General features: G+C 55.1%; 5 protein-coding genes across 5 annotated transcripts; 4 read left to right on the forward strand and 1 right to left on the reverse strand.

The window, feature by feature from the left end:
• Positions 1–211: 211 nt before the first annotated feature.
• MONBRDRAFT_14787 (uncharacterized protein) lies at positions 212–1,671 on the forward strand (the record flags this gene model as incomplete). Its single annotated transcript, XM_001743105.1, has 6 exons — positions 212–376; positions 489–591; positions 697–1,048; positions 1,210–1,234; positions 1,322–1,459; positions 1,582–1,671. 6 exons carry the CDS (start codon positions 212–214, stop codon positions 1,669–1,671), a joined length of 873 nt encoding a protein of 290 aa, XP_001743157.1.
• Positions 1,672–2,033: 362 nt separating this feature from the next.
• Positions 2,034–3,879, reverse strand: MONBRDRAFT_23105 (uncharacterized protein; the record flags this gene model as incomplete). The annotated part of the gene is made up of 2 exons (XM_001743429.1): positions 2,034–3,554; positions 3,685–3,879. The coding sequence occupies 2 exons, from the start codon at positions 3,877–3,879 to the stop codon at positions 2,034–2,036; spliced, it is 1,716 nt and encodes a 571-aa protein (XP_001743481.1).
• Positions 3,880–5,631: 1,752 nt separating this feature from the next.
• MONBRDRAFT_19734 (uncharacterized protein) lies at positions 5,632–8,043 on the forward strand. Its single transcript, XM_001743106.1, has 3 exons — positions 5,632–5,852; positions 5,982–7,182; positions 7,352–8,043. The coding sequence occupies exons 1-3, from the start codon at positions 5,677–5,679 to the stop codon at positions 7,694–7,696; spliced, it is 1,722 nt and encodes a 573-aa protein (XP_001743158.1). The 5' UTR covers positions 5,632–5,676; the 3' UTR covers positions 7,697–8,043.
• A 467-nt stretch (positions 8,044–8,510) lies between these two features.
• Positions 8,511–10,054, forward strand: MONBRDRAFT_17735 (uncharacterized protein). The gene is made up of 8 exons (XM_001743107.1): positions 8,511–8,662; positions 8,793–8,897; positions 8,987–9,050; positions 9,182–9,231; positions 9,358–9,388; positions 9,526–9,575; positions 9,682–9,772; positions 9,880–10,054. Exons 1-8 carry the CDS (start codon positions 8,636–8,638, stop codon positions 9,912–9,914), a joined length of 453 nt encoding a protein of 150 aa, XP_001743159.1. The 5' UTR covers positions 8,511–8,635; the 3' UTR covers positions 9,915–10,054.
• A 455-nt stretch (positions 10,055–10,509) lies between these two features.
• Positions 10,510–13,889, forward strand: MONBRDRAFT_23108 (uncharacterized protein; the record flags this gene model as incomplete). Its single annotated transcript, XM_001743108.1, has 14 exons — positions 10,510–10,554; positions 10,825–10,884; positions 11,086–11,172; positions 11,268–11,389; positions 11,534–11,563; positions 11,636–11,712; positions 11,823–11,860; positions 11,947–12,025; positions 12,144–12,449; positions 12,621–12,655; positions 12,803–12,920; positions 13,075–13,232; positions 13,335–13,535; positions 13,683–13,889. The coding sequence occupies 14 exons, from the start codon at positions 10,510–10,512 to the stop codon at positions 13,887–13,889; spliced, it is 1,563 nt and encodes a 520-aa protein (XP_001743160.1).
• Between the last annotated feature and the right edge of the window lie 80 nt (positions 13,890–13,969).

The raw sequence follows: 13,969 nt of genomic DNA on the forward strand, positions 1-13,969 counted from the left end.
AAATCAAAGTCACTGAGCATCATGGTAGCCAACGCAGAGGCAGCCTTCTGGGCACACCATGCCAGCGCCCTCGGCGAGGCCAAGGAGGCCCTGCTCTCCGGCAAGGCCTTCTTTGAGTCAGTAATGTTGCGTCCTGTTTTTTTTGTGCAAAAATACGGTTCGGTTGGTTTGCTTGACCATGGCTCGCTGCCGCTCTCATTCATGCCTCGCCATGCGAAGGCCCGTGGCCTGGTATCAAGATGAGAGCACGGATCCCATGGCATCCGCCTTGATCATTGGCTTTTACTTCTCTGTGTTCTGCTGGCTGGCGGCTCCCGCTTTGGGAGACTATTCCATCGTCGACCGTCTCTGGTCGATCCTTCCGGCCATGTACACGGTCTGTGCGCCTCCCGCGTCGACCCTCCCCTCTGCATCGTCACATCGTCCCGTTGTCTCGACGCGATCTCACCGGTCTGGGCCACCACGGCCTCAAATTGGGTGTTTGATAGTGGCATTTTGCTTCCAAAGGAGGTTATGACCAACGCCTCACCATCATGGCTCTTTGGACAACCATCTGGGGTGCCCGCCTCACCTACAACTTTTTTCGTAAAGGTAGGCGTGCTGTTGCCTTCTCCCCTCCCGGTCCGCAATGTGCTTCGATCCCTAGCACCGAGCTCGTGTACGGCTGAAAGCCTCATGTGTGGCTATTGTTCGTAGGCGGCTACAAGCTGGGGCATGAGGACTACCGTTGGCCTTATGTTCGGGCTCAGATCCCGGCCTGGTTGTTCCAGGTTCTCAACCTGGTCTTTATCGCCTTCTTTCAGAACTGGCTCCTCATGATGCTCACTGCCCCTGCCTACGTGGCCGTCTTGGTGGATGACAAGACGCTGCAAACAGCTGACCTTATTGCAGCCGGCCTCTTCATGGTCTTTTTGGCCATTGAGGTCGTGGCTGACGAGCAGCAGTGGGATTTTCAGACCCTGAAGCACGCTCAACTGGCGGGCGGCATGCCTCTTCGCGGCGACTTTCGCCGCGGCTTTCTGAGCAAAGGGCTATTTGCACTCAGCCGGTACGAAGGCGTCGCTGCTATAACTGTTTCAAGATGGCCTGCTTCTCTCTTCTGTTGAGCTCTTCCTTCTCTTTCTTCTTTTGCAGCGCCTGCGCTCATCCAGTGGTGCCCTTTTGTTTGGCTGGATTTCTTTGTTTTTCTCCCTTTTGCGTGATCGCCAGCCACCCCAACTTTTTTGCCGAGCAGGTATGATGGTGCACGCACTTCATGTCTGTGGGCAAGGATCGTGCTCTCGCTGTTCTCAACACCTCATGACGACGGTGGTCCATATAGATGATTTGGTGGTCGTTCTACCTCTTTTCTGTAACCTGCACGGGTCAACTGATCAACTGGACCATTCTGGGCCCCCTGATTCTCTCACTCCTTTTCCAGACCTCCACGCCCCTGACCGAATCGCTCTCTTTGCAAAAGGTGAGCCACTGGATCTGTCGTTGGCCTTTCCTTGTACAGCCGCCGGGCATACCTTGCATTGGGCAATCGATGCTCCGTGCATTTTTCTCCAACTCATGATCGTCATGGCCTGCGCGTCCCAGTACCCTGCCTACCGTGTTTACATGCAGACGACCTCGCGCCTGATGCCCTGGTGCCCGGGCCCCAGCCTCGATGAGCTTAAACTGGAGTGAACTGCCTGACATTGTGTGTGTGTGTGTGTGTGTGTGTGTGTGTGTGTGTGTGTGTGTGTGTGTGTGTGTGTGTGTGTGTGTGCGTTTGTGCTGTGTGCCTTCAGCTGCTGTGCGCTGCACATGCCCGGTCTCGCTTGTCTTCCACGTCAGATGCTCAAGGTTGTCGAGATGGCACGTGGTCAACTCAATTGGACGCAAGTCAATAGTAACATGATGGGAGGATAAACAAATCAAAACACACCAAAGCCGCAATCGGAGCATCTAAAGTGAAGAACAGGGGTAGGCCAGGCTGTGATCAAGTCCTTGCCACGATGGGTGGTTGGCGCATAAAACAAAACAAAAACCTCTCGGGAAGGAGGAAATCAGTCCCAAGCAAAGGTCATGTACTTGGCAGTCTCAGCTGCTCGCGCCTGGGCCGCCTCGACATCAGCATCCGTAATGGCTTCGGCCTTTTCGCGCTCCTGTTCCTTGGCTCGGATAGCTTCAAGCTCTATTTCGCGTTGTGCTTGCTCCTGAAGACGCTTTCGTTCATGTTCCTCTTTCATGCGGCGACGACGTTGTTGTTCCTTTTCCGCTCGACGGCGGCGCAACTCATCCAGCTCGCTCTGCAGCTCGCCAAAATCAGGTGCATTGTCCGTATCATAACCAGTCTCATCCTCATCCTCGTCCTCGCTCTCTGCCTCCTGGCCGTCGTCCTCTTGGTCAGACTGGATGGGGCGAGCATAGCTGATATCCTCCTCGTCAAGTGCACCCAAACCAGTGCCCCGCACGTGCACGCGATGTGCACCGTCCTCTTCATCTTCCAGCTCCTCCTTTTCACGGCGGGATTGGTACCAGAGCGGCTGCGGATTCAAGGCCTGGAAGATGCGGCTTCGCTCCGGCTCGTCGGCGTTCTCCCGCTTGAACATTTGCGTGGCTTGCCGGCGGCGCTCCTCTTGCTCTTCAATCTTGGAGGGAGCGTCGATGAAGGAGGTATCAATGCCAGCACCAAGTCGAGACTTGGTCGACTTTTTGTTGGTCTCGGGTGCCCCGGACGAGGCTGCACGCGTTGCGATGGGTGCGGCGAGGGAGAGGGCGTGTGTTGTCGATTCGGAATTGGCCTCCTCGCTACTGATTGGAGTGTTACGATTCGTGGCAACAGCCAGCCTTTCCGTTGTAAACTCCCGGACCGCTGCCCCTACTTCCGGACCTTCATCGCGAGGGTCGTCGATGCTGGCTTTCTCTACCAGGGCCTCCTGCGCCTTGGCCTGGCCAGAGGTCTGAGTGGCAGTCCCAGGAGCATCGTGGTCCTCCACAATGGGCAGTTGATCGCCTCGCTCGATGGCATGGTCCAACGTGAGTACCTCATCGGAACCAGCGTCTTCAAACTTGCTGGACACATGAGATGCGGCCTGTGACGGGTTTGGATCCTGAGCGTCTTGTGAGGCGTCCAAGGCTTGCCCGGATCGACGTCGCTCAGCTCGGACGTCTTTGCCTTGCTGCTCAGCGGCTTCGGCCAGGACAGCACGCGAGTCGGTAATGTCTGGAGTACTGCGGCGGGGCCTTCGATCTTTGCGCCGGATAGAGCCCTTAATTTCTTCTTTGATAAGGTCACCAGTAGCTCGGGCCACACTGGGCGCACCTTCGACAGCCCCGTAATTATTGGACACGACGAGGCGAAACACATACCAACGGTTCTCCTCCAAGCCGGATATGACTGCGCTGGAGATGCGATCACAGCCCGAAACGAGAACGGTCCGACAACCGCCAACTTTGCCTCCGAGCTCAAACTTCTTAAAGTTGGCTTTGGCCCCCGCCTTTTTAACGGGCATGGCTTGCAGGACGATGCGCCCCACGCCTTGACGCAGTGGCTTCCAGCAGAGCAATGCGGCGTTGGCCGTGACCTGGGTGGGAGGAGACCAACCGGTGGTGTGGGGTGGGGAGCGCGGTGAGTGGGCCTGTCACCCGACGAAACGAAGAAGGTGGCCCTAGGTAGAAGAGGCCGAGAGAGGCGACCAGCAAGCACGTTCCGACCTGGACAATGGGTGCCGGCGGTGGGTCTGGGGGGGCCGTAGCTTCCGAGGCCAACTTGAGCTGGATCTGGCTCGGGGTCAGCAGTTCGGAGAAGACCTTGCCACTGCTGGTTCGGCGATTAACCGGCGGTGCAGGTTGCGGACCGGGCATGCCGCCAGCGGCAGCTGGAGCTTGCATTCGAATCTTAAAGGGCATGATGACGCTGGAGAGCGCTCGGCAGCGGCTCAGATTGGGTGCAACAGGTCACGGCAGTGTCCGGTTTTGCCGCCGATGTTTCGCCAAAACGAGGCCGAAATATCTTTGTTGTTTTGAAGGTCTGGCTCTTGACGGGCCAGCCAAGCGAGGGCGTATGGGTGAGCGAGGTGGGATGTACGGGGCCCGCGACAGGCCCAGGGAAGTGCTAGATGGTCGGTGCGCAATGAAATACCATTGGCTCAACAAGGCAGCGGCTGTTTTTTTTTTTTTGTGCCCCTTTGCTTGGATTGTCCTTGCTTGGATTGTTAAGAACAATCGCGTTGTCCGCCCGCAAAGATCTCCTTGTTTGTTGGCGAAGAAACCTGGTCTGGCCGCTGGCGTTGATGGCATGCCAGGTTACATCGGGCGGACACCAAAACAACCCGCCACAAAGTGCATGCATGCAAAGCCCACCACATCGTCAGACACAATGTCAGACAAGGTAATGTCAGATAATGTTTATGCAAATTTATGTATGGATGAAGCCCGGTTTATGTGCGTTGACAGATTGGTACGGGACAGCAGGGTGAGATGCTGAGCGTGCAGGTCCGCAGCTGCGAGCGAGGGGGGCCCAACAAAACGTGTCCCAACTTGCTTGATGTCACGAAACTTCATGGCACGAATCTCCGGGAAGAGCTGGCAGGGATATGGGTGGAGCGCTTGACGTGTTCAACATGGGGTGAGCGGTTCAGATAGATGAGAATGGCAGCGGCGAAACGGAAAATGGGGACGGGGCTCGAGGCGTGGTACTGGGGGCTTTGGCCACTAGGTCCCCAAATCCATAGGTTCACCGGCCAGTGCCGTTTGCGAGCGGGTATCAAATGGAACTTTGTCATCATGTATCGTTGCAATGAGCACGCATGGGCCTGTGCTGCTGCCATTGCTGGTTTAGGGTTGGAAGACCCGTGCCATCCCATGCCAACCTGTGGTCAACCTAGTGCACCTGCCCACAATTCCCGTCAACCACCCACCCCTCTTGCGCTGCGCTCGACGAGTGGGCGAGTGTGACACCGGCCCGACCACCTCCCTGAAGACCCGAGGTGGGTTGTTAGGAAGAAAGAGAACAGCAAGCGGAGCAAGCAGAAACAACATGAAAGGAGTGGTAACCACCCACACCACACACACACACACACCACACACTTGAGTGTAGAGTCAAAGGGGTAAGACACGTATAAATCCCACACCCACACGCCAACGCCTCACATGTGCTTTGATGCACATGTGACTGCAGTACATCTCTGCGGGCTGGTGGCCCGATGGTCATTTTCTTCCTGCTCCTCCCCAAGATCATCACTCTTGACTCGCCCACACCGTCGTCCACACCGTCGTCCACACCGTCGTCCACCCCTGCCTTGGACGTTGTCCACGGCATTGTTGGAGCCAAAGAGTGTGAGCTCGGCTCAATTGGATCATCAGCACCTTTCGATCATGTCGCAATCCCCGGCCCCCACCACGGTCATGGACGTGGACGCGGTCATCAACCAGGCCGAATCTCAGCACAAGAGCCACTACTACCACTCCTCCTCCAATACCGATGGTGTCTTTGAGGATCCGGAGCTGGAGTTTGATCCCCTCACCCTCTCTGCCGGACCTGAAGCCAAGCATCAGCTGGATACCTTTGCCGCCACCGGAAGCGCAGTCAGCCCTGTGACGCTGGAGTTCAAGGACGTCCGCTATGAGGTGGATGTGGGCCCCAAGCGCCTTGGTGCGGTCAAGCACATTCTCAAGGGCATCTCCGGCCATGTCACTGCGGGCGAAATGTTGTCTGTCATGGGCGCCAGTGGTGCCGGCAAGACCACACTGCTCAACATGCTGGCTGGGCGCCTGTCGGATGCCGGTCACGGCCGCTCCTCCGGCTCCATCACCATCAACGGCTACAAGCGCGATTTTGATACCTTTCGCCACATCTCCGCCTACGTCCTTCAGTCTGACTCGTAAGTACGGACCATCCAGCCGACTACCGGCTCACTATGATGGTCCTTGATCCCATCTCGCTTCGACCCAGTCGCAAGGCAACCTTTTGGTTTATATAGCGGTTCTCACCTCATTTCCCGTGTGGATAGGTTTTTCCCCGAGCTGACCGTGCGTGAGACGATCATGCTCTCTGCCAAACTGCGCCTGCCCCACGACATGCCCATGTCTGAGAAGAAGGCCCGCGTTGATGCCATCATTGCCGAGCTGGGCCTACGCAAGGTCGAAAACTCTTACGTCGGCAACGAGCTCATCCGCGGTGTGTCTGGTGGCGAGCGCAAGCGCGTCAATGTCGGCACAGAGCTCGTCACCAACCCCAGCCTCATCTTCTTGGACGAGCCCACCTCGGGTCTGGATTCATTCAACGCGCAAAACGTCATGCAGACGCTGATGCAGCTCGCCGGCAATGGCCGCACCGTCGTTGCCACGATTCACCAGCCCCGTTCGACCATCACCAACATGTTCGACAAGCTGCTTTTGCTTTCCGAGGGCCAGACCATTTACTTTGGCGAGGCTCACACGGCGGTCGACTACTTTGCCCAGGTCGGCTACCCTTGCCCCAGCTCCTTCAACCCAGCCGACTTCTACCTTGATCTGATCTCTCTGGACCAGCGTAGCGCCGAGTCCCAGCGCATCACCACCAAACGCATCGAGTACCTGGTTGGTCGCTACGTCGATCACGCTGCCAAACACGACACCTTGGCTCTCCCTGCGCCAGCGGAAAAGAACAATGCCCCCCCGACCTCGACCGTTGCCAAGCACGGCAAGTATGCCAATTCCTGGTTTACTCAGTTCAAGCTCCTCAGTCAACGTTCCATTCGGCTCATGATGCGCGAGAAGGAGAATAACATTGCCATGATTGCGCAAACGCTTCTTTTCGCCGTTCTCCTCGGCCTTATTTGGCTGCGCGAGGGTGATAACCTCAACGAGGAGGGCGGTGTTACGGCCATTGCTGGCGCCCTCTTCTTCATCCTCGTCAACCAGAGCTTTGGCGGTATTTTTGGCATCATTTTCCTCTTCCCTTCCGAGCGCATCATTGTTCTTAAGGAGCGAGCCTCGCGCAGTTATCACGTTGGCGCCTACTTTTGGAGTAAAACTCTGGCTGAATTACCTCGCACCTTTGTCACCTCGCTCGTCTTTTCCGTCATTGGCTATTTCATGGTTGGCCTCCGCGACGATGGTGACAACTTTTTCCGCTTTGTGCTCATCCTGTTCATGGTCACCTTGGCCTCGGAGGGTCTGGCCTACATTGTCAGCGCCATTGCCAAGGATCCTCAGCAAGCTGGTGCCATTGTACGTTTGTCTTGTCCACCCGTCAGACACCGCTGCCCAACGCCCTGCTTGCCCATGCCTTGCCTTGACTTTTGATACACACCCATCCATCCACAAACACACACGACTGTTCGGTGATAACCTTGCTGGCTTGCGCTCACTCACTGTCTGAATCCTCATCAATCCATAGGCTCCTGCTTTTGTAGTGACAAGCATGTTGTTTGGCGGCTTCTTCATCGGCTCCGACGCCATCCCCGTCTTCCTGTTTTGGCTCAAATACCTCAGCTTCCTCAACTACGGCTTTGCTGCGGCTATGCAAAACGAGTTTTCGGACCGCGTGCTGGCCAACTGCACTGGTGCGCCCGAGGATGACGTTTGCTTTACGCAGGGCAGTGAGGTGCTGGACTTTTACAAGGTCGATGAGCTCAGCTTTGCTGCCAATCTCTGGATCCTTTTGGCCCTGATTGTGGGCTTCCGTTTGATCGCATACTTGATCCTGCTGCGCAACGGTCCCGTTTACGATCTGGCCCTCTAAAATGCCCGAGTCAATCCTGCCGTGGGTTTACAGCGCCGGCACACGCATATTTTTGCTTGCCTGCGGGCGCCTTTGCGTGAGCCCTCCATATGTCCACTCTCGAGGATATACGTGTCCTGCTCTCCAAACCCTCGAGCGGTCTGTGTTTGGCTGACGGATGCCGAGTGTCATCATCCGAGTCTTGCGCCAAAGTATCCATTGATCCTGCTTTGGGCCATAGAATTCAATAATCGGGCGCGTGTGCCTAGAGTGTGAGTCTTTGTGTTCTTCTCCCAGCCTTTGTCCTGAGTTATTGGAATATCACCGAATACCTAGTGTACGATAAAAAAAAAATCAAATTTATGATTAGCTGATAATGTCAACCCCAGCGGGTGCTGCCTGCGGTTCGAACAAGACTCACACACACACACACACACACACACACACACACACACACACTGACAGACAGAAGCTTGAAGAGTGCGCGCACACACACACACACACACACACACATACACACACCATCGTGAAGAAAGCAAGAAATTGTTCGTGTGATCCAAGAGAAGGAAAGGAAGTTTGTCAACCAAGTGTCATTCGTATTGTTCTTGATGAGTCAGTCGGCTTGCTGACAGCAAAAGGTGCACGACGGCACCCACGGTCGGAAGGTGTCAGGCTGCCTTTCGACAGGGAAAAGACTCGGCTGGTGGTTGTGGAAAAGTAGCTGTAGGACACGACGGGGCGCAGGAATGCTGGCCAGTATTAGCGCCACGCATATTGATCTAATCCTGACCACACATCCGTGCTTGCTCGGCATAGAGGGCGAGCCGCTTCTTGTTCCAACCGGCCTTGAGCAGCTAGAGCTCGGACAGCTGTAGTAGTCAATTGTCGTGCTTGTCTTTTTGCTCGAGCATCAACAGGGAACTGAGAGCAAGTCATCCGCCATCTACAAAAACCAGCATCATGCCGCTGCCCAAACGCATTCTGAAGGTATGTGCGTTTGGGGACTGCACTACCACTCCTGCCTTGCCCTCCACCTTTCTGTCCTTCTTGTGTTCTCAGTACTCGAGGACACGTTCACGACGGGTTGCCCCTTTCTCACTTTCCCATTGCCCAACAGGAAACGGAAAATCTTCGCCGGGAGAGCGACGAGAATGGCATCACAGCTGCACCACACCCAAACAACCCGCGTCACTTTTTGATCACCCTTCGCGGCCCCAGTGATGTAGGCTGTCAGCGCTTGAAATCTCTGCATACTGCAAAATTCGACTCAAGCTTGAACTGACTTGTTGCTGGCTGCCCTTCCTCGACCAGTCTCCCTACGAAGGTGGTGTCTTCAACCTTGAGCTCTTCCTGCCCGCAGATTACCCGATGGCCCGTACGTCTCCATGCGCGGTGGACTCAATCTGCTGCTGCCACTACTGGCCGTGCCACGTGCCTCTTGTCAAACTGAGCACCAGCTTACAAAGCCCATGATATCTCACGGTTGCTCTGCGACTCATCTTGCAGCGCCCAAAGTCCGCTTTTTGACCCGCATTTACCATCCCAACATTGATAAAGTAAGATGGCCCATCTCAACAGTTTCCTGCTTGAGCACAACATGAACGAACCGGTGAGGCGTGCGCAAAAAGGGCCCGAGCCTCACATCTTGTGCCCACATCTTGTGCACGTGCTGTCTGCCACAGATTGGCCGCATTTGCCTCGACGTTATCAAGGGTGCGTTGGGGCTTGTCGTTTGGAAACAGTCTTTCATCTACCATGTCGTGAAGATGTTTGCCCCAAAGCTGATACCAATGTTCAAAGGCTGGGCTCACCGATACATCACTCATCCATTTGTGTGCCGGCACGAGCAGACAAATGGTCTCCTGCGCTGCAGATTCGTACAGTCTTGCTCTCCATTCAGGTATGAGATCCTGCACAACGGTTGAATGGACCTGCTGTCACAGGGACGGAGATCCCATGCACACGCCAACGCCTCCCTGTTGTAATCATGTTATTTGTACTTTTAGGCATTGCTTTCGGCGCCCGAGCCTGATGACCCCCTGGACACCACCATCGCCGAGCTGTGGCAAACCAATAACGCCCAAGCCCTGGCCAATGGTTCGTTTGCGCCGCCCCCCGCCGGTCCAGAATGGAGCTTGCTCAATTTGCATTGTCATTCCCAATCTCAACTTACCAGCCTGCCATCGACACTGCCCTTTTGACAGCGCGAGAGTGGACTCGTCGTTATGCTCAAGCGTAGTCAAGTGTTTCTATTGCCCGCATTTTTCATTCCTTTGCCCTCTTGTCATTCTTGTGCAAAACCCTTCGCGCTTTCAGCCCATGCTTACACCTCCTCTCCTTCCTCCTTGTCTCCTTAAACCAATTGAGCGCAGAACAGTCTTTGCATCTTCCCCACTCTTCTCCTGTCCGAGTTGACATTGCCCTCCCTGCCTATTCGCAGGCCACAAACGAGCGGCGCACGCACCCAGGGGCAAGAGAGCGCATTCAGGCGGGCTCAATCTTCATGAGTTTGATCAGGCTTTGCTGACGTTACATTTGTACAAACGATGCAAAAATGGACCAACACACACACAAGCATTCACACAAACACACACAACACAAATGTCATTTGCTTAACAGCAGCAGCAGTGTTTATGATTTTGCTGATGATTTGACACACTGCCTGTTTGGAGCTTTTTGTTCGTTGAGCAGCGAGTTAGCTCACACGGGCAGTGATACCAGTTGTCCGTGAAGCATCGGCATCTGCATGAGACGTGGCGATACAGAGGCAGAGCGGCGACGCAGGTGGAGTGGGGCGACCGTAGGAGAGGTCTTGGATGCGAGACAAAGACAGCATGGCTGAGCGACAGAGTGACAAACGCGCCATCCTCTTCGAGGCGGTGAGTGCGGACTGCTTGCTGTCTGAAGTCATGGGTGATCAGAGGATGGCCATCGGCCACCTCTGCTTGCCGAGTCTTTGGTTGGTTGGCATTGCCATCATTGTCTAGCCGGACACAGCAATCTGCCCATGGCTCGTAAAGAGGCTGTGTCGGCCCTGGACTGCCGTGGCTGCAAGCTTTCTGCGGTGTCAATAGATGCCGAGCAGACCGGCGCGGCGCTGGGTTCGCACAAGCTCGGGCTCACTCTCCTCCTGCTTTGGCTCGCATTAGATGGCCCAAATTATCGTTCAGGGTCGAGTTCATAATGCCGATGAACCCTCGCAGGAAAAGGTCGGTTTCGACGCTGTTAACTCGCGCCACGAAGCTTATTGCGTATCCACCTAACCGAGCATCTCCGTTTGCTAGTCCTTCGGCTCGACCTACTATCGGCACCGGAAGAGCATTGAGGTTGCCCTCGTCTTCAGATCAACCTTAATCTTGTCTGTCCCACCTACTTTATTGCCACCTGACACTGATTGATGTCTTGCGTAGAGCCGATACTTTGAGGCCAGCCAACCTCTTGAGCGCACCAAGAAGGAGGCCATGGTGCTACAAATACTTTTCCAACACGCCAACAAGGTCTCTAGACTAGACCGGATGCCGTCCAGCTCCCATGTCACACCCCACATTCACGAGCTCATATCAAACTTCTTGCCCCACTCATGCGATATTAGGCGTCCAGTCGGGTGGAAATTTGGCGCTTTTACATGTCTGGCAACGTCAAGAAGGAAAGCATGTTTGTACAAACTTTGATGCGCACCTTGCTTCTTCATCTCCGGCTTTTGCCTGCCTACAGGTTTGTGTCTCTGGGCGGCCCCCCCATTGTCGTTTGTCTTGAGCTAATTGGGTGCAGCGCGCCTCACACAAGGTCGTCTCTTTGCGGGCACGGGGTTCATGACTCACTCATCCTGCTTCACTCTTTCCCCTCACATATATGCAGCTACAAAACTCGACTCTCGTCCGGCATGCAGTACGTGTCCCTGTCGTGTGTTTCTTCTCATTTGCTCATCAAATCACTCACCGATGTTCGTAAACCCCTCAGAGCTGTTCAAGCCGGCGGCCACACGGGTTTTAAATATGAGATGCACTTTGAGGACTTGCACTCACCCCCACTTACAGGTGTGGCCCCGAGCTTTTCACGCGCCTCTGGGCTTTAAGACCGTGCGCCAGCGCCTGTGCACTCACCCACCACACTATTGGTGCCGCACCTTTGCTTATGGCACGTATAGAGGGCTGGCGGCGCTTGCGCTTGCTCGATGAACAAACAGTCAGTCCTCTCAACTTGCTTGCTGACTCAACCGATGACAGCTTTCGCGCGGGCATTCATTCGCTGCTTGGTCTCCTCGCTGACAGCCCACCTCACACATTGTTTTTGAGTGTGACTACGTGGTCAACCTGGAAGAGGCCCTTGCGACGCCACAACCCGATATAGGTGCGCGCTGCTCCCATGTGCTTCTGTTTTTTTTTTTCTTTTTTCTTTCCATTTCAAACTCCACAAACAGGCGCAAGACATTAACCTTCTGCCCTCTGGGCGACGGTGCACAATGCAGACGTCCGCTATCGAAGCCGTAGCTATGCTGGAAGTGCCGGTGGGGTGTCTGACTTGGCAACAGACCCCCCAGCTGGATCGCCTGGATCGAGCCGTGCAGCCTCTTTTGCTGGCGGCGCGTCGAGATCTGGTAGCATGGATATTTTGGCAGCGCGGGAGCGCGCCCGGAGCCGCACGCAGTCCCTACGTCGTTCGGGTCTGGCCAATAGTGGCTCTCCCAGCGCTTCTTCGCCAGCTCATTCTGGCCTCGTGGCGGCCCCATCCACCTCTCTTCCCTATGATCGCCATCATCTTGCCGCACATCCCGGTCCGTGTTTAAAGAGTTGGATCATGACTGAGATGGCCCAGTCATGCTTTCAAATTCGGCCAAATGCTATGCGGTGACACTGCTCAATTCTCACACATTTTTGAATCGTGCCCGATGGTGCTTTTAAAAATTTCTGTATTCCTCCCTTCCATGGCCATTCGGGGTTTATAGTCGACATCATGGGCCAATCATGGACGGGACCTCAGGTGTGTACCGTTTTATCACCAGTGCTTTCTTTTCTTTTGTGATGGCGTCCGTGATCTGGCCATCTCGCCACTACTATTGCACATCCGTCATTGCGCTATGCTCACCTCTCAATCAAATCTGGCGCTGCTTTGCTGCCAATCTGGCAGGCTATACCTCGAGTGCCTTCTGTGACAGACTTTAGCCCAATCAGCGGAACTCAAGGCATTCCCATCAGCGCCTCCAATCGCCGCACGTCTCAGCCACTGCGTGCTGCCGATGCTTATGGTTTGTTCTCTGCTTTCCCCCACGCCCGCTGTCATCAAATATCCAACAGACTGAGAAACTCCGTTGCCCCGTTGCTTTTATTTTTCGTCCCCCAACTTTCTTGTATCTCACGTCCGCCAGCTCTCATTCGTGCGCGGGGTGCAATGGTTCGCAGAATCCCGGGCCATGTCTCTTCCCACACACCTAGCAACACAGAAACCGCCCAATGGTGGTTACCCAGGCCACGTGGCTATGGCAGACCGTGAACTAAGCGCATCCACAAGGACTGATGTCGATCCCCTCTTTGAGTTTTTCAAGCAATCCACAGAAGATGTGCGTCGCGCCTTGTTGCTCTAATTTGCCCGCGTGCTGCACCAGAATATTGCGGGTACAAAACACACTCGCCTGATATCAAAACTGTCTGAAATGTTGCAGATTCCGCACAGCCTACGAATGGGCGGCGTCACGCCAGAGGTGCCCGAGGTATCGCGAGTTGAAGGTCCCGCAGAAGAAGAGGAGCTGCCTGAGCCACCACTCTCGCCGCCGCGGATGCTTCGCCCGAACAATTTCGACCTTGATGAGAAACAGCCGGACACCGTCAGCGTGATGGAGCAACAGGCCATGGTTGGCTTTGACGTATGTGGTGATTTCCGCTCGTACGCCGTGGCCGTCTCCAGTACTTGCAAGCTTTATGGCGTTGAAATGAGTACTATTTGGTGAAACTTACTGAATCTCTGTATCTCCCTACGCTTCGTTGCTTGTGATCATCTGACACTTGTGCAGAATCTTCCCTTTGCCAGTCAGCGCGTGGCACCTGTGGAGAATGTTGAGGACCCCGAGCTGTTTTTCCAACAGCCTGCTACCTTGAGCATGTTTCAGTCCACCCGGCTGGAAGAGAGCGTAGCTGACATTGACCGTGACTTGCGCAACACCCGGAATGAGTTTGCCATGTTCAAACAGGTGTGTCTGCTGTCGGCTTTGCTGCTTTAAGAAGATGGTATTGGATTTCGACCGAGCACACAGCAATAGAAGCACAACCATGAGGACGGGGGGGGGGGGGGGGGGGGGGA

Source organism: Monosiga brevicollis, genomic scaffold, assembly GCF_000002865.3.
Source record: "Monosiga brevicollis MX1 MONBRscaffold_3 genomic scaffold, whole genome shotgun sequence".
Lineage (NCBI taxonomy): Eukaryota > Choanoflagellata > Craspedida > Salpingoecidae > Monosiga > Monosiga brevicollis.